Source organism: Schistocerca piceifrons, chromosome 8 (genome assembly GCF_021461385.2).
Source record: "Schistocerca piceifrons isolate TAMUIC-IGC-003096 chromosome 8, iqSchPice1.1, whole genome shotgun sequence".
Classification (NCBI taxonomy): domain Eukaryota; kingdom Metazoa; phylum Arthropoda; class Insecta; order Orthoptera; family Acrididae; genus Schistocerca; species Schistocerca piceifrons.
The window spans coordinates 273,777,814-273,798,265 of NC_060145.1; the positions used below are offsets into that span (position 1 = coordinate 273,777,814).

The window sequence follows — 20,452 nt, forward strand, 5'->3', positions numbered from 1 at the left end:
GAAATAAGAACACCGTGAATTCATTGTCCCAAGAAGGGGAAACTTTATTGACACATTCCTAGGGTCAGATACATCACATGATCACACTGACAGAACCACAGGCACATAGACACAGGCAACAGAGCATGCACAATGTCGGTACTAGTACAGTGTATATCCACCTTTCGCAGCAATGCAGGCTGCTATTCTCCCATGGAGACGATCGTAGAGATGCTGGATGTAGTCCTGTGGAACGGCTTGCCATGCCATTTCCACCTGGCGCCTCAGTTGGACCAGCGTTCGTGCTGGACGTGCAGACCGCGTGAGACGACGCTTCATGCAGTCCCAAACATGCTCAATGGGGGACAGATCCGGAGATCTTGCTGGCCAGGGTAGTTGACTTACACCTTCTAGAGCACGTTGGGTGGCACGGGATACATGCGGACGTGCCTTGTCCTGTTGGAACAGCAAGTTCCCTTGCCGGTCTAGGAATGGTAGAACGATGGGTTGGATGACGGTTTGGATGTACCGTGCACTATTCAGTGTCCCCTCGACGATCACCAGAGGTGTACGGCCAGTGTAGGAGATCGCTCCCCACACCATGATGCCGGGTGTTGGCCCTGTGTGCCTCTGTCGTATGCAGTCCTGATTGTGGCGCTCACCTGCACGGCGCCAAACACGCATACGACCATCATTGGCACCAAGGCAGAAGCGACTCTCATCGCTGAAGACGACACGTCTCCATTCGTCCCTCCATTCACGCCTGTCGCGACACCACTGGAGGCGGGCTGCACGATGTTGAGGCGTGAGCGGAAGACGGCCTAACGGTGTGCGGGACCGTAGCCCAGCTTCATGGAGACGGTTGCGAATGGTCCTCGCCGATACCCCAGGAGCAACAGTGTCCCTAATTTGCTGGGAAGTAGCGGTGCGGTCCCCTACGGCACTGCGTAGGATCCTACGGTCTTGGCGTGCAGCCGTGCGTCGCTGCGGTCCGGTCCCAGGTCGACGGGCACGTGCACGTTCCGCCGACCACTGGCGACAACATCGATGTACTGTGGAGACCTCACGCCCCACGTGTTGAGCAATTCGGCGGTACGTCCACCCGGCCTCCCGCATGCCCACTATACGCCCTCGCTCAAAGTCCGTCAACTGCACATACGGTTCACGTCCACGCTGTCGCGGCATGCTACCAGTGTTAAAGACTGCGATGGAGCTCCGTATGCCACGGCAAACTGGCTGACACTGACGGCGGCGGTGCACAAATGCTGCGCAGCTAGCGCCATTCGACGGCCAACACCGCGGTTCCTGGTGTGTCCGCTTTGCCGTGCGTGTGATCATTGCTTGTACAGCCCTCTCGCAGTGTCCGGAGCAAGTATGGTGGGTCTGACACACCGGTGTCAATGTGTTCTTTTTTCCATTTCCAGGAGTGTATATCACGAAAATCCCTTCTCTGTGATGAAAGTATAAGAGGCTGTCAAGTGAAAACGAAACAGATACCAAAATGTAGGTAAACTGTTTATCATTTAACATCATACGTCTATGAGACAAGGTGATGAATGCCTTCATGGGAAAATGTTTGTAGTTTCCTGCGGAGCCATGATTGTACCCACGCGTGCCCTTATTCGACCGAAGCAAATCAACGGCCACGAATGTCTTTTTTCCGGGCTTCAAAGACATGGAAATCGCATGGAGAGAAATCGGAACTGTATGAAGGATGTGTAAGCGCCTCTCAGAGAAACTTCTGCAGCTGGTCGAAACAACCTCGGCAACATGTGGGCGGGCATTATCCTGCTACGGAATTATGCTGTCCGTCAGCATTCCTGGGTGTATTAACTTGACGGGAAACTTCAGTTTTTGTAAAGTGCCCATCCTCCACTGTGCGTTAATTGTGGTGCCTCGTTCCCGGAACTCAATGAGCAGTGAGCGGCCACTGCAATCAAAGAAAAAGACCCTCAGGCCTCTCCGGAGCTGGCGTGCTTGTTGTTTCGACTAAGCTGCTGCAGTTTCGCTGGGACGCTCTCACACATCCCCAGTACAACCATGATCTCTCCCCACACAATTTCCATATTTTATATGCACTGAAGAAAGGCATTCGTGACCACTAATTCGCTTCGCACGTAGAAGTACACGCCTCGGTAAAATCATGTTCCGAAGGAAACTGCAAACATTTCCCCACGAAGGCGTTGACCGTCTTATCTCACAGTGGGATATATGTACACACATCAAAAAAAAAAGTTTTGCATCACCACGGTTCCGAGAGTTCCAGAACTTGTAAAGAAAATTGGAATAGAGATCAACATAAACATCATTTCCGCCCTTTTTATTGCTCATTAAAACCACATATTGCATGTTGTACCACCACACAGCGAGACCTTCAGAGTTGGTGGTCCAGATTGCTATACACATCGGCATCTCCTCTTTCACTGATGCATGCCTGTATTCGTCGTGGCATACTATCCACAAGCTCATCAAAGCACTGTTGGTCCAGACTGTCCCACTCCTCAATGGTGGTTCACGAGGCAGAGAAAATCGCTGACCCCGCCGGGAATCGAACCCGGGAACCCGGGCGTGGGAAGCAACAACGCTACCGCACGACCACGAGCTGCGGACCCTCAATGGCGATTCGGTGTAGATCCCTCAAAGTGGTTGGTCAGACACGTCGTCCATAAACAGCCCTTTTCAATCTATCCCAGGCATTTTCAATAAGATTCGCGTCTGGAGAACATGGTGGCAACTCTAGTCGAGCGGTTATCCTGAAGGAAGTCATTCACTAGATGTGAACGATGGGGGCGCGAATTTTCGTCCATGAAGACCAATGCCTCGCCGATATGCTGCCGATACGGTTGCATTATAGGTCGGAGGATGGCAATCTCGTATCGTAAAGTCGTTACGGCGTTTTCCATGACCACCAGCGGCGTACGTCGGCCCCACATAATGCCACCCCAAAACAGCTGGGAACCTCCACCTTGCTGCACTCGCTGGACAGTGTGTCTAAGGCGTTCAGCCTGATAGGGTTGCCTCCAAACACGTCTCCGACGATTGTCTGGTTGACGGCATATGCGTCACTCATTGGTAAAGAGAACGTGATGTCAATGTTTAGCGGTCCATTCGGCATGTTGTTGGGCCCATCTGTACCACGCTGAATGGAGTCGTGGTTGCAAAGATGGACCTCGCCATGGACGTCGGGAATGAAGTTGCGCATCATGCAGCCTATTGTGCACAGTTTGATTCGTAACACGACGTCCTATGGCTGCACGAAAAGCATTATTCAGCACGTTTTCGTTGCTGTCAGCGTTCCTCCGACCCATAACCCGTAGGTAGCGGCCATCCACTGCAGTGGTAGCCCTTGGGCGGCCTGAGCGAGGCATGTCATCGACAGTTCCAGCCTTTCTGTATCTCCTCCATGTCTGAACAACATCGCTTTGGATCACTTCGAGACGCCTGGACACTTCCCTTGTTGGGAGCCTTTCCTGGCACAAAGTAATAATGCGGACGCGATCAAACCGCGGTATTGACCGTCTAGGCGTGGTTGAACTATAAACAACACGTGCTGTGTACCTCCTTGCTGGTGGAATGACTGGAACTGATTGGCTTTAGGACCCCCTCCGTCTAATAGGCCTGTTCATGCATAGTTGTTTACATCTTTGGGCGCGTTTAGTGACACCTCCGAAAAGTCAAACGGACTGTGTCTGTGATACAATATCCACAGTCAACGTCTGTCTTCAGGAGTTCTGGGAACCGGGGTGATGCAATACTTTCTTTGATGTGTGTATTAACATTGGGATAAGCGTATTATGGCGACTACCCTTGAAATAATAAACAGTTTACTTACTTTTTTCCATCCGTCTCTTTTTCATTTGACTGCCCCTTACAGTTCCCACAATAGACCATAATTGCTTCTCTATTCACTTCCTAACAATAAACGAAATAATTGACAGCACAATACAATAATAACTACGTAGTGGCTACTCCCTTGCTGTAGTGCCTACAGGGCATTGTTACTATTATTGTTATTAATGGCAATGATCAGACACAAAGCATTGGCAGCCTGAAGTTCGCCTATTGTTGCCATTTCAGAAGTAAGGCTTCCATCAATCACGTGATTTACAATTAGTAGGCCTTATTGTAGCATGCATTTTAATTTGGTTGATTTTAAGTTGGGGTGCAGGGTCCGAGTGTAGAGAAGTGGTTCAGATGAAGCCTGTTGCATAACAAGTGTCTACTCTCTACATAGATCGTCAACTTTCCTATCTGAGAAGTTCTTAGGCAGCCCTCACGATGCACTGAAAATCACTTCATCATTCTATGAAGGAAGGTTGTTAGAAATAAGATGTACCAATTATCTCATTGATTAATTAATTTGTGATTTAATAAAATTCCTACAAAAACTGAATATCATTCATATCTGATTGCACTTCTGGTAATTGTCTCAGAAAGGTTGGGAACACTGTTCTCGTATTTCGACGTCTGTTAGGTACTTTCTGTATTCATAACTCATGATTGCGGTGACGACTATCAGATACCGTCATAACAGATAATAACTGGAATCCTTACTTCAACTAACCAACAATCAGCGCTGAATTGAATGACATTGTTGGCGCATATTTGAACAAGAATATCACAACAGCTGATGTGATTTCATACGCAGTATTGCAAAGAAGTAGCCAAAAAATAAAGAAAAATGTTATGAGGACCCGAAGTTTCCCTACCGTCTTTCAAGGTAGTAAGCTTCATATTTCACAACCTAATAGAAACAGGGCACTCCAAAAAACGGTGGTTAATATTTCATACAAATGATGAGAAGTCACAATACATCAACTTATTCCAGTTTACGGTTTGCTTAGAAAGGAAGTGAAAAGTTCAAAAAGTGGCCAGTTTCGCCCCTCGGTCCGTCTAGTGTTAAAAATGAGAATATGTTTTCAGGAAATCTGATAAAATTTTGAAGACGCTAGGAGTCTCATGCCGAGTACATGCTTCACACTCCAGCCACAGAACGACGCTTTAAATAATCATTCTTTACGCAGTTTGTCAGATGCCTTGACGGGTAAAGCATCACGTTATTAGATGTGCTTTTTCTTTCATTTTCCACTAGTACGAGTATATATGAATACATTTAGTTTTTTCGATTGTTTCACTGTTATTGATTGCTTCTGTTCCATCTAAAATTCTATTTCAGTTGCATTGCGTAACCGGAAAGTATATCTTTTTTCACACTATGCTGACGTTTTCGCAGACGACCAGTGGATCCTGACGTTCCTGCGCGGCTGCAAGTTCTCGCTGGAGAAGACCAAGCAGAAGCTGGACATGTACTACACGATGCGCTCGGCACTGCCGGAGATATTCACGAACAGGGACCCCTTCGCGCCGATCGCCCAGAAGTATCTCAACTCTGCGTAAGTTGAAACCTGACTGTGTCGTAAAGCTGCGGCTGTGACACTGAATGCTCGGTTTATGGCTCCTTACCGTGGTTCTGCCGCACTTACTTATGGCTCGTTACCGTGGCTCTGCCGTACTTACTTATGACTCCTTACCATGGTTCTGCCGTACTTACTTGTGACTCCTTACAGTAGTTCTGCCGCACTTACTTATGGCTCCCTACCGTGGTTCTGCCGCACTTACTTATGGCTCCCTACCGTGGTTCTGCCGTACTTACTTATGGCTCCTTACCGTGGCTCTGCCATACTTACTTATGACTCCTTACCGTGGTTCTGGGTACTTACTTATGACTCCTTACCGTGGTTCTGACGCACTTACTTATGACTCCTTACCATGGTTCTGACGCATTTACTTATGACTCGTTACCATGGTTCTGCCGTACTTACACGATAACGCTTCGAATACCACAGAAGCAAGGTGATCAGGCACAGACCTGAGATGAATCCTTGTTCTGTAATGGCCATCATTGTTCTGACACAATGATCACTTTTATGTTGTTGTTCACACCCGAAATGAATAATGCAACCCTGTTTTTCCACGTTTGTCTTGGAAGTACAGCGCGCAGTCATGACGGAGTACAGACAAAATAAGATACACACAGACTGCAGCCATGCTTTCACACCTGTGCTGTGGTGATACATTGGTAACAGAAAACACAGATGACTACATAATGTTGCTGGATGTGTAATGCGCTACTGTTCACCATGTAAGGACCCAAAACGTGCAAATAGCGCCAAAGAAAAGGATGGACACAGGTTGAGCACTATATGTCTCCAGATAGTAAATGTGCCCTCATACCGAAGTTTGGTCTGAGCACCATAACGCTTTACTTAGCATGGTCGAACAGGAGATGACATGCCTTGCCGCTCGCTGATCCGTGTCACAGTACACTCAGCCAGTTATGTAAGTGCATAGCTTAGCTTCGAATCATAACAATGGTGGTCCATTGGAACATTCTAAAAGGGGTATTAGTAGTATTAGGCAGCCTGGGTGGCTGACTAGTGGGATAAGGATATCATGTAGAACAAAGCGGGAATTATATCAAAATGTTAGAAGTAGTCACAATCAAGCTACAGTAGCCCATTACAAACAGTATTGTAAGGTGCTAAAAACGTTATTAGGAAGGCAAAGAGTATGTGGTATGCAAATAGAATAGCTAATTCACAGGATAAAGTTAACACCGCATGGTCAGTTGTGAAGGTAGTGTCTGGTCAGCAGCACAAGGCCGACGATATAAAGTCAGTTCGCAGTAAAAAATATTTCTGTTACTGATAAATCAGATATATGTACAGTAATTAAGAATTATTTTCTGAGCATTGCTGGTGAACTAAATAAAAATTTAGTTTATACAGGAAATCATATAACTTTCTTGGCAAATGCCTTTCCGAGATTGATGTCTGAAATACTCCTCTGTGATACAGACAAGGGGGAGATTGAGTCAATAATTGAATCACTGAAGACTAAGAACTCTCATGTTTATGATGGAGTGACTAGCAGAATACTAAATACTGTCCTGCACATGTTAGCCCTGTAATTAGCCATATTTGTAATTTTTCGATTAGGAATGGTCAGTTTCCTGAGCGATTAAAGTACTCAGTAGTAAAGCCACTTTATAAAAAGGGAGAAAGGGATAATGTAGATAATTTTAGACCTATTTCTATGCCATCAGTGTTTGCAAAAGTTATTGAAAAGGCTGTGTATGTAAGGATAATTGGCCATTTTATATCATACGATTTGCTATCAAATGTACAGTTCGGCTTTAGAAGTCGTTTAACAACTGAAAATGCTATATTCTCTTTTCTCTGTGAGGTACTGGATGAGCTAAACAAAAAGTTTCGAACGCTTGGGGTACTTTTTGATTTAACTAATGAATTTGATTGTGTTGATCATAAAATATTGCCCAAGAAGTTGGACCATTTCGGAATATGAGGAGCAGCTCACAATTGGTTTACCTCTTACTTTAGCAACAGGCAGCAAAAGGTCATTATTCACAATGTTGATAACGGCTGTGATGTGGGGTACTGTCTAGTGAGGGGGGGTGGTGCCCCAGGGGCCAGTGTCGGGGCCGCTCCTGTTCCTTATTTATATAAATGACATGCCCTCTAGTATTACGGGTAACTCTAAAATATTTCTGTTTGCTGATGACACCAGCTTGGTAATAAAGGATGTTGTGTGCAACATTGGCTCGGTTTCAAATAGTGCAGTACGTGACTTTAGTTCATGGCTTGTAGAAAATAAACTAACGTTAAATCACAGTAAGACTCAGTTTTTACAGTTTCTAACACACAATTCAACAAAACCTGACGTTTTAATTTCACAGAATGGGCATATGATTAGTGAAACTGAACAGTTCGAATTTCTAGGTGTTCAGATAGATAGTAAGCTGTCGTGGAAAGCCCACGTTCAGGATCTTGTTCAAAGACTTAATACTGCCATTTTTACTGTTCGAACGGTATCAAAAGTGAGTGATAATCGACACGAAAACTAGTCTACTTTGCTTATTTTCATTCGCCTACGTCGTATGATATTATGTTTTTGGGTACCTCTTCCCATTCTACAAGTATATTTTTGGCTCAGAAACGGGCGGTTCGGGCAGTAAGTGGTGTGAGTTCGTGAACCTCTTGTCAACCTCTGTTCACGAGTCTGGGTATTTTGACATTCGTCTCTCAATATGTATATTCTTTATTGTCGTTTCGTGTTACCGATATTAGTTTATTCCCAAGAATAAGCAGCTTTCACTCGGTTAATACTCGGCAGAAATCAATCCTGCATTTGGATCGAACTTCCTTAACTCTTGTGCAAAAAGGTGTGCAGTATACTGCTGCATCGATTTTCAATAAGCTGCCACTCGAATTCAAAAATCTTAGCTGTAATCCACGCACTTTCAAATCGAAACTGAAGAGTTTCCTCATGGGTCACTCCCTCTATTCTGTCGAGGAGTTCCTTGAAAAATTAAGCTGACTCTTATTGTATTGCTGATAACGTTTACTTATGGGCTGACTTTTCTCAGGTTCATGAACATTTATTTTATCTGTTATTACTTTTATGTTGTAGTTTCATGTACTGACACGTTTCAGGACCTTAGATATTTGCTCCTCAATTTGGTCCTACGGAACTTGACGTGTAAATGAATAAATAAATAAATAAATAAAGTCGCCTGCAGAAATACTGAACCATGCTGCCTCTATAGCCGTCCATAATTTCGAAAGTGTTGCTGACGCTGGACTCTGTGCACGAAGAGACCTCTCGATTGTGTCCCTTAAATGGTCGATGGGATTCATGTCGGATGGTCTGGGCGGTGAAATAATTCGCTTGAACTGTCCAGAATGTTCTTCAGACCAATTGTTAACAGTCCTGGCCGCATGACAAGGCGCATACTCTCCACAATTGAATTCCATGAACGGCTGAAAATTCCAGTTCCCCGAGCATTCCACGTAAACGCGGCCCACACTATTATGGAGCCATCACCATCTTGCACAGTGCCTTGTTGGCAGTTTGGGTCCATGGCTTCGTGGGTTCCGCTCCACACTCTAACCCCACCATCAACTCTTATCAACTGAAATGGGGGCTCGTCTGCCCAGTTCACGGTTCTTCAGTTGTCTAGCGTACAACCGATAGGGTCAGAAGCCCACGAAAAATATCGTACTGTTAGCAAAAGCACTGGCGTCTGTCGTTTTCTGCCATAGCCCATTAACGGCGAATATCACCTCTCTGTCCTGTCGGGTACACTCGCCGTATGTCCCACATTGATTTCAGCGGGTGCTCGTCTCTTAGCACTGACAACTCCACGCAAACGCCGCTGCGCTCAATCGTTAAGTGAAGACCATCGGACACTGCGTCGTCCGTGATGGGAGATAGTGCCTAAACTTTTTTGTTCTCGGCACTAACGTGATACTGTGGATCTCGGATTATTGAATTCCCTAACGATTTCCGAAATAGAATGTCCCATGCGTCTATCTTCAGCTACCATTCCGCGTTTAGAGTCTGTACATTCCCATTGTGCAGCCATAATCACGTCGGAAACCTTTTCACATGAGTCACCTAAGAACAAATAACATCTCCGCCAATACACTGTCCTCCTATACTTTCTATACCCAATACTACCGCCATCTGTTTATGTGCACATCGGTATCTCATGACTTTTGCCACCTCAGTGTATTTTTACCGTTGTTTGGACGTACATAATACTCCACTACCATCGATTATGGTGGCCTGCAATTTTCTAGACTCTCCCTTATTCAATACAACTTTCAGCATTATCACTGACTACCGTGCTACAGCGTGGATCATTCAGCCCCCTCATGTACGTTTTCTGCAGTTTTCCCAGACTGCTTATGGCGCATCCCGAGATGGTACCTCGGTATAGGCCATGGTCTATTCCCGTCGCCACTCTTTCCTTTCAGAGGTGGCAATCAATGACGAACTCGTGAACAACTCCGCGTCAAGCTGTCATCTCCATTTCTAACGCTGCCTAGCACTTGCTAGCTACGCAGAATTCATGATGGTAAAAATGGTGACGGTTCATCGACTCAAAGCTATGTTGTGTACGATCTAATGTTCGGCACTTCGCAACTCAGCAGTGTTAGCTATCATCTGAGTTGACGTTTTTTTAATGTCTGTGCAGCTACATGCGGAAAAATGCGTTGCTACTATAAATGATAAATTCGTTTCCGGAGTTATATATTTTGCAAAGTGTTACGAGCAGAAATACGATTTGAGCGTGAATAAAACAGCAGACCGAGTTTTTATTGTGCCCACCAGCTGGTGTTACTAGTGCAGCGCTTTGAGAAAACGGCGAGAGAGCAAGAAAAGACTTTTTGTGTGTATGAATGCGAGGTGTTTTTCCGTTACAACAGTGCAGCACGCATTCAAAAGGAATTCTGACAAGAAACAGCTATGTGAATACAGCATTGTTCGCTTGTGTCGGCAGGTTAGGGATGCTGGTTCTCTCTGTAAACAGAAAGGTACCGGTCGACCAAGTGTGCAAAATGCAACCGCGAGCAGGGCGAGGGAAAATTTCGTACGCAGTCCAAAAAAATAAACTGTCGGTATGTCACGAAATTGGAATACCTCATCAGACCGTGTGGAGGCTTCTACGACGGCGGTTAACTTTCAAACCGTACCGTCTGCAGCTCGAGACACCATCAAGAGGCAAGGTCATGGCTGGCACCTTCAATTTCGCATCACAAGTCAGGAAGAACTTGAAAATGAACATTTCACCTGCAAGCTGATATTCAGCGGCGAAGAGTCCTTCCATTTATCTAGAACGGTTAATCGACAAAATGCTAGAGTATGAGTCACTGAAAATTCTCGTGAAATTGTGGCGCACGAACGAGATTCGCAAGAAGTTAATGTTTTCATTGTAGTTTTACAAACAGAGCTGTAAGGGCCATTTTTCTTCTGTGAGAAGACTGTGACGGATATTTCTTACCTTGATATGTTACAGTTCTTATTGTTTCCACAACTGACCGCTGATTCAGATATTTCATTTTCCAACAAGATGGGGCACTCCCTCATTGTAGGATCAAAGTTCGTCGCTACCTGAACGACGAAATTCCGCGTCACTGGAGGGATCGTTTTTGTAAAGATGATGGGGCCCTCTTCCCTCGGATCCACAGGTCGCCTGACCAAACGCCTTGTAGCTCTTTCCAATGGGGGTACATTAAGTACGTTGTTTACATACCCCCACTGTAGAGAACATTGGAACAGTTCAGTGAAGGAATGAATGCTCCTGAGATGACTAGTAACGGCTAGCGATAAGACAATTCACTGTTTTTAACAACCGATTGGTCAGTCGATTTTTTCAGTCGAATGATACAGACCAAATGAAACTAATCTCTATTATCACGTCAATTTCATAAATGTATTCGCGCACTCACCCAGTTCAAGTGGTATCACTCAAAGCGAGACAACTGACTGATACAAATCTCTGTCGGTTGGTGCCGTTACATGAATGCTCTCACTCAGTTTCCGGAGATGAGTGATTTTATTTACATACTTTTATAGCATTTTCCTTTATACATCAACCATGCCTAGCGTTAACACCTTTTAGAGACAAACTACACAATATCCAGGAGGTGTGAATTTCTAATAGCTACGACAATATTTGTAAAACTGAAAACGGAAAACGTGAGGTGCATGCAGTAGACAATAGTAAGGAATGTACAGAATGTCTGCCGTTGAGATAAATGACGCAACAGTTCGATTAATTTGAAGTGCAATAAAATTGTTAGCACCTTAGGTGAACTGTTCATGCATCAATTACCTACTTCATGCGTCCCACTTTTTTCGTTTTTAATTTCACAAGTATTGTCGTAGCTATTACAAATTCACAACCACAAATTTCCAGGACGATTTGTATGTTGCTAGGAATCTGTATGGGTATAGGAGAAATGTTAAGAAGCGTATTATATTTAAAAGTTTTTCACTTAAATAATTATTTTTAATTTAAATGTAATGAAGTTCTGTCTGTCACTTGCCGCCGGTAAGCACCCATCATCGATAATTCTTTTTCGGTAAATGTTGAGGTGACGGGGAATCAAACGGAGACTGCTCTCACCTTCCGAGGACTGGCACACAGCGAGTAGAGACAGTTTTAAAATAATGTCTTAAAATTACTCACTTATAACATTTTGTACCTATTTTCTAATAAACAGTGAGCGGACTCGCTCAACATTACTTGGAACACAAATTTATTTCAATTAACTGGGTTAGGGGAAGGTTATAAGTTTGCAAAATTCGGTTTTGATATACTTTCGATTAATCTCTTAAAACACAAAATGCATTGGCGATCATTAATTTTCCTTGAAAACGCAAAATATTATTTGAACCATTTCCCGTTTCAAGAGAAGTCTTCACAATTTTAACCAAACCATAGCGGTCGGATGGTGGTACCGCAGATTGCTTATGTAGGTATCTAGGTGTATCTAGCATGCCATCTGAAGTGCAAATTAGCACATAAAACAAATAGTAGGAAATAAAAAAAAGAATCCAGACTGATTTAAGTGGGAGAATCAGAACAAAAATTAATTCATGCACGAAAGAAATAACTTACATGAAACTTTTCAGATAGGGTCTTGAGTAATGCACAACTGTCTGGGACCATTAGCACGTTGAACTGATATATGAGCGAGAGACAGAGACAGAGACAGAAGGGGTGAGACGGGGAGGGGGAGAGAGAAAGAGAAAAAAGAGCCGCGCATTGTGTCACGGGAAGGTTCATCAAGCGGGAGAGTGTTACGGAGATGTTCAACAAACACCAGTGGAACTTGCAGCAAGAGAGGTGTTGTGTTAAATGAGAGGCTTACTGCTGAAATAACAAGAGGTACTTTTCAATAGGAAACACATGATTCTGGAAACGTTCGCAACGAGAAATTCTGAGAAAGGGAGAGAGGTTTATCGGCTGTCGTTCTTCCCACCGGCCATTCGCGAATGGAAGAGAAAAAGGATAAACGTTAGTAGTAAAAGAAGTACCCCCTTCATACACTGTAAGGTGACATGCACGATGTAGGTGTAGATTTGGATCAACCCAATGCATCCATTTGCTTCTCACAGTCTTTGACTATGATTTTTCTTTTTGCGTCAGATTACACATAAACACATATTATTCGTTACGCACTCGGTAGGTGAGTTCCGCTATGTGGCGCTTGGAGTGAAGTTCAGGCAGGTATGGCAGACATTCACAAAAGGTAGAAGCCGGGAGACAATGATGCGAAACAGCATCTGAAAGTATCAAGCAGATAAATTCCCCAATGGATTCTAAGCCCGAGTGTAGCAGTACATAAATAGTCCCTGTTATATCCAAATCGTAATCGAAGTCCATACAGTGATAATCATCATAGTAACACAACGGCGTGTTTGGAATGGTTCAAGTACAGTATGCGAACTTTCCACGCCGTGGTATGCGTTTATTAAAAGCAGGCGGGGAACAAAAGGATTAGTCTATCCAACTCACGTCTGCTGGAGACACTACAGCCTCTACAGCCATGTGGCTCAATGACTTCCGTCCCTCACCGAGGCGACTAGTCGCTTCCACCTCCATATCACTGTCCGCTGCTGAAATATCCTCGCCTCTACTTGACGGAAATGCAACAATATCCACTCATTGTATCAAAAATAACAACAGTCCGCAACCGTGCAGGGACACATTTTCCATCTTCAGGGTCGTAGTGCAGCTACCAGAACGAGACGCAGAGGGCAGACGCGTGACTGTGATTCGCATGGGCAAGCTGGCGCCGGGCACCCTGCCGCCAGAGGAGACGTCCAAAGTGGACTTCATGAGCTCCGACGCCACCTTGTGGGAGGACGACCCGACGGTCATCTGCGGCGAGGTGCTCATCCACGACATGCAGGGCGCCACCTTGGGACACTTCACCGCCATGTCGCCTTGGCTGTTGCGCCGCATGACGACGTGCTACCAGGTAAGCAAACTAAAACCTGCCGTGGCTGCTATTACACTACTGGCCATTAAAATTGCTATACCAAGAAGAAATGCAGATGATAAACGGGTATTCATTGGACAAATATATTATACTAGAACTGACATGTTGTTACATTTTCACACAATTTGGGTGCATAGATCCTGAGAAATCAGCACCCAGAACAATCACCTCTGGCCGCAATAACGGCCTTGATACGCCTGGGCATTGAGTCAAACAGAGCTTTGATGGCGTGTACAGGTGCAGCTGCTCTTGCATCTTCAACAGGATACCACAGCTCATCAAGAGTAGTGACTGGCGTATTGTGACGAGCCAGTTGCTCGGCCACCATCGACCAGACGTATTCAGTTTGTGAAAGATATGGAGAATGTGCTGGCCAAGGCAGCAGTCGAACATTTTCTGTATCCAGAAAGGCCCATACAGGACCTGCAACATGCGGTCGTGCATTATCCTGCTGAAATGTAGGGTTTCGCAGGGATCGAATGAAGGGTAGAGCCACGGGTCGTAACACATCTGAAATGTAACGTCCACTGTTCAAAGTGCCGTCAATGTGAACAAGAGATGATCGAGACGTGCAGCCAATGGCACCCCATACCATCACGCCGGGTGATACGCCAGTATGGCGATGACGAATACACGCTTCCAATGTGTGTTCACCGCGATGTCGCCAAACACGGATACCATCATCATGATGCTGTAAACATAAACTGGATTCATCTGAAAAAATGACGTTTTGCCGTTCATGCACCCAGGTTCGTCGTTAAGTACACCATCGCAGGCGCTCCTGTCTGTGATGCGGCGTCAAGGGTAATCGCAGCCATGGTCTCAGAGCTAATTCATAGTCCATGCTGCTGCAAACGTCGTCGAACTGTTCGTGCAAATGGTTGTTGTCTTGCAAACGTCCCCATGTGTTGACTCAGGGATGGAGACGTTGCTGCACAATCCGTTACAGCCATGTGGATAAGATGCCTGTCATCTTGACTGCTAGTGATATGAGGCCGTTGGGATCCAGCACGGCGTTCCATATTGCCCTCCTGAACCCTCCGATTCCATATTCTGCTAACAGTCATTGGATCTCGACCAACGCGAGTAGCAATGTCACGATACGATAAACCGCAATCGCGATAGGCTACAATCCGACTTTTATTAAAGTCGGAAACGTTATGGTACGCATTTCTCCTCCTTACAGGAGGCATCACAACAACGTTTCACCAGGCAACGCCGATCAACTGCTGTCTCTGTACGAGAAATCGGTTGGAAACTTTCCTCATGTCAGCACATTGTAGGTGTCGCCACGGGCGCCAATCTTGTTTGAATGCTCTGAAAAGCTAATCATTTGCATATCACAGCATATTCTTCCTGTCGGTTAAATTTCGCGTCTGTAGCAATTTTAATGGCCATTAATGTACATATAGCCGCTCGACTCTCGTTGTGCGAAAAAACCTAGAGATTTGTAAAAAACGCAACTTTACGTACAGAATGCGCTGTTATTAGTATTATCTCCATTGTTTCAGAAGTGCGTGAAAAAAACAAAACGTACAGAATATAAATACATAGCATCTCTCCAAATTTGTAACTCACATCATAGGTACTCGATAAGGACACGATTCGTGCACAGTGACAGGAGGGGGTGCTTTACTTGCTGTGATGCCTGTATTTGCGTACTTTGAGATGATCTCCTCCATATTTATTATTTTAAACTCTTTTCATACCCCTGTCGTCATCTGGGATTGCACATGCTTACTTCTACGTCAACCTGCCAAATTAATTAGGCTCAAGTTAGAGAACAGGTGCAATATGGAAAGTTGTTTTAGTATTACTGTGTGCAACGAGCAACTCTGGTCAAACTTTTTTTGAGTTATCAGTCTTCTGACTGGTTTGATGTGGCTCGCCACGGATTCCTCTCCTGTGCCAACCTCTTCATCTCAGAGTAGTACTTTCAGTCTGCGCTGTACAGCCAGAATGTTGTGACTACCTAGCTAATAGCCGGCTTGTCCACATTTGGCACGGATAACAGCAGCGACGCATCATGACATGGAAGCCATGAGGCCTTAGTTGGTCGCTGGAGGGACTTGTCACCACATCGGCACACACAAACCGCCTAATTTCCGTCAATTACAGGGAGGGGGGCGATTAATTCTGACACCACGTTCAATCACATCCAGATGTGTTCGATCGGGTCCACTCTGTGTTCCTTGAACCACTCTATCGCACTCCTGGCCTTGTGACATCGCGCATTATCTTGTTGAAAAATACCACTGCCGTCGGGAATTATTATCTTCATGAAGGGGTGTATGTTGTTTGAAACCAGTGTACGGTACTCCTTGACTGTCATGATGCCTTGCATGAACTCCACTAGACCATGGTTGCCCACGTGAATGTTCCTCAGAGCATAATGGAGCCACTGTCAGGTTGACACTGTCCCTCAGTGTTAACATTGGTACACGCAAGGGTCGTCATCTGTTACGTTAGTTCCGCCACAGTTCGCCGCATGTCGTGTTTTACCAGTCTGCCCAGCCTAAGACGACCGACCTCTGTAATGAGGGACGGTCGGCCAAGACCACGATATCTAGAAATTGTTTCACCTTGGTTTCGCCACCTGTTGAACACGCTCACAACAGCACTCCTCGAACACCCGATAAGCAGCGCAGCTTCCGATATACTTGTGGCCAAGAATCCGGACCATCACACTCTGTCCTCACTCAAACTCATACAGATCGCGCTCCTTTTGCATTTTACACGGGGACAGCACGCTCATTGATACTACATGCACCGTGCTTGTTTGTGACTAGCAGTCATTGTTCGTTAGGATGACGGCTGCTAATGGCGTGAACCGTTCGATATCTATAGCAGGTCGGTTGTCATGATGCTCTAGCTGATCAGTGTACGTCCTTAATTATTTGCTGGATGTATTCCAAAGTCTGTCTTCCTCTACGGTTTTGACCCTCTACAGCTACCCCTGGTACCACGGAAGTTATTCAATGATGACTTAACAGTTTTCTACCATATTTCACCTTCTTCTTGTCAGTGTTTTCCATACATTTCTTTCTCGCCGATTCCATGGAGAACCTCCTCATTCCTTACCTTATCAGTCCACCTAATTCTCAACATTCTTTTGTAGCACCATATCTTAAATCTTTCTATTCTCTACTTTTCCGGTTTTCCCAGACTCCTTGTTTCATAATTATACAATTCTGTGCTCCAAATTTACATTGTGAGAAACCTCTTCCTCAAATTATAGCCTACGTTAGATACTAGTAGATTCTCTTGGCCAGGAATGCCCTTTTTTGCCATTGCTAGCCTGGTTTTGATGTCCTGGTTTGTCTGTCATGGGTTATTTTGCTGCCTAGGTAACAGAATTCCTTAACTTCATCCACTTCGTCATTACCAATATTGATGTTAAGTTTCTCGCTGTTCTCTGTTCTGCTACTTCGCACTGCTTTGGCCTTTCTTAGATTTACTCACACGGCGTATTCTGTGCTCATTAGACTGTTCATTTAATTCAGCAGATTCCGTAACTGGATAATAATATCAGCATATCCTCTCATTGATGTCCTTTCACTTCGAGTTTTAATTCCACTCTTGAACATTTCTTTTGTTTCCGTCATTACTTCTTCGATGTACGAGTATAATTGAACATTAGGGGTGAAAGACTACGTCCCTGTCTTACATTCGTCTTAATCCGAGCACTTCTTTCTTAGTCTTCCGCCCTCAATTTTCTTTGTTCGATCTAGTACGTATTGTATATTACCCGCGTTTCCCGATAACTTACCCCTATTTTTCTCAGAATTTGGAACATCTTGCACCATTTGACATTGTCGAACATCTGTCCAGGTCGACAAATCCTGTGAGGGTGTCTTGTTTTTTTAGTCTTGTTTCTATTACCAAACGCAACGTCAGAAATGATTCCCTGGGCCCCTACCTTCCTAAAAGCCAAACTGACCGTTCTCTGACACATCGTAAATCTTCTTTTCCATTTTTCTGTGTGTAATTCTTGTCAGCTAGTTCGATGTATGAGCTGTTGACATGATTGTGCGATAATTCTCGCACTTTACGGCTCTTGCAATCTTCGGAATTGTGTGGATGATGATTTTCCAAAAGTTAGATGGGGTATCGCCAGACTCATACATTTTCCACACCAATGTGAGTGTCGTTTTGTAGCCAATTATTCCGATGAATTTGGATTTTTATTCGAATGTTACCTATCCCTTCTGTCTTAGTCGGCCTGAAGTCTTCCAAAGCTCTTTTGAATTCAGATTCTAATACAGGATATCTCTTCTATGTCGACTCCAGTTTCTTCTTCTACCACTTCATCAAACAAGTCTTCCCTCTCATAGAGGCCGACTATCCGATCTCTCCTCTGCATTTAACAGTGGAATTCTTATTGCTCTCTTAATGTTACCATTCCAGCTTTTAATTTCACCGAAGTTTGCATTGACTTTACAGTCAGTCCTTCCGACAATCATTTCTTTTTAGATTTCTTCACGTTTTTCATCAGCCGTTTCGTATAACTTCCCTGGAGTTTCTGTTTATTTCATTTTTTAAGTGACTTGTATTCCTTCTTTCATCAATCAAATTATTTCTTCTGTTATCGATGGTTCGATGGTTCCTTTGCAGTTTCAGTCTTTGTACATATGTTCTTTCTATCCAACTTCTGTACTTCCAGTTTTTAGTGATGCCCATTTCTTTTCAGGTGAATTGCGTGCTGAGCTATTCTTTGTCGCAGTATGTATAGCAACAGAGAACTTCAAGCGTATCTCTTCGTTCCTCGATTCTTTAATGTTCCACTTCTTTGTGCGTTGATTCTGCCTGACTTGTCAAACACTCTTCAACCTACTCTTCATCACTACTAAACTGTGATGTGATTCTATATCCGTTCCTGGGTACGCCTTGTAATCCAGTATCTGGTTTCAGAGTTTCTGCCTAACCATGATGTAATCTGACTGAAGTCTTCCCGTAACTCTCTGCTTTTTCCAAGTATGCCTCCTGGTCTTGTGATACTTGAACTGAGTATTCGCTACTAGCAGCTGAAATTCATTGCACAACACAATTACTCTTCATCCTCTTTCTTTCCTAATACCAACCCCGCGTTATCCCATAACCCTTTCTTCTACTCCTTCTCCTACAACCACATTCCAATCCAATATGACTATTAGATTTTTATTGCCCATTATCAACTGAAGTACACGTTCAGTATCCTCATATACTTTCCCTACCTCTTCATCTTCTGCTTGTGATGTTGGAACGTATACCTCAACTATAGTTTCTGGTGTTGGTTTTATGTCAGTTCTCATGCTATCAATCCTATCACAGGACACTTCACAGTAGCTTACTCTGCGACCGAGCTTCCTATTCATAAAGAATCCTACTCGTGTTATCTACTTTCTGCTGCTCTTGACAATACCCTACACTCATCTGACCAGAAATCATTGCCTTCTCCCCATTTCACTTCATTGACCCGCACTTCTAGATTGAGCCTTAGCAATTCCCTTTTCAGATTTTCTGGCTTTCCTACCACGATCATTCTTCCGACTACCATACCTCGACACGTAGAACGTTATCCTTTCGTTAAGTATTCACTGCTCTTGTCATAGTCAACTTCCCCTCTGTCAGTCCCCTTCCGGCGATCCGAATGGGGACTAATTCGGAATCTTTCGCCAAAGGGGAGATCATCATGAACTGTTTCAATTACAGGCTATATGTCCTCTGGGCACACATGTGTCTTTAATGCATTGGTTTCCATTGCCTTCTGCATCCTCATACCATTGATCATTGCTGATTCTTTCGCCTTTGGGGGCAGTATCCCACCTCAAGGTAAGAGTGTGCCCTGAACCTCTATCCTCTCCTTCGCTCTCTTTGACGAGGCCATTGGCTGAATGACGGTGATTGCGTATGCCGAAAGTCTTCGGCCGCCATTGCTGATGATTTTTATTCAAACTTTAAGTGCTCAATGGGTTCGAACCTGAAATGGAAGACATACCCCTAGACGATGGGTGCAAACTGACGTCCTCTCCAATAAACATGTGGAGGAGTAGGAAGGTGACATTACAGACGATACGTGACTTTTAAATTCACTGGACTGCTGTTCAATCATCGGCTGTATCCATTTCAGATTCTCACTTGGGTGGCGTACATGTTAACGCTTTGGGGTCATCATATGGGGCGGATTAGAAAATGAGATGCTGCAGTGTTGGGTACTTTTTGAATAGGGCAAGATTCGAAAGTCACAAAATGAATTTATTAATCATGCTCATACCAAAAGCACTTCCCTATGTATCACCATCATACATTTACAGGATAGAGTGGTACATTGTTCAGTAGACAACTGGAGACTATACTCAAACTTCCCATAAATGTTCCCTTAATAAGCTCTTGAATAAGGCTAATTGGTAAAACATTAGAGGACACTTAAATTATCACAGCGTGGCTTTAGGTAATAGGGAGTACGAGGCGACCTCAGATCACAAGAACACATACAGAGCCATGACAACATTTACGCCCCAATTTACTGTTTCCTAACGACCAGAGAGCAATCAATGATGTCAGGGATGGACATCAGGCCTGGTGAACTATCATACTTAAGGGGGGACGTACATGAA

The 20,452-nt window shown here is 44.5% G+C and overlaps 1 protein-coding gene across 1 annotated transcript in view; it reads left to right on the top strand.

Annotated features, from left to right (window-relative positions):
• The window catches only part of LOC124712265 (retinol-binding protein pinta-like), a 65,762-nt gene that overhangs the window by 8,787 nt on the left and 36,523 nt on the right, over window positions 1–20,452 (top strand). The window contains exons 2-3 of the mRNA XM_047242560.1: window positions 5,213–5,372; window positions 13,556–13,835. Of these exons, the coding sequence (XP_047098516.1) occupies window positions 5,213–5,372; window positions 13,556–13,835 (440 nt within the window). The remainder of the gene's footprint in view (window positions 1–5,212; window positions 5,373–13,555; window positions 13,836–20,452) is intronic.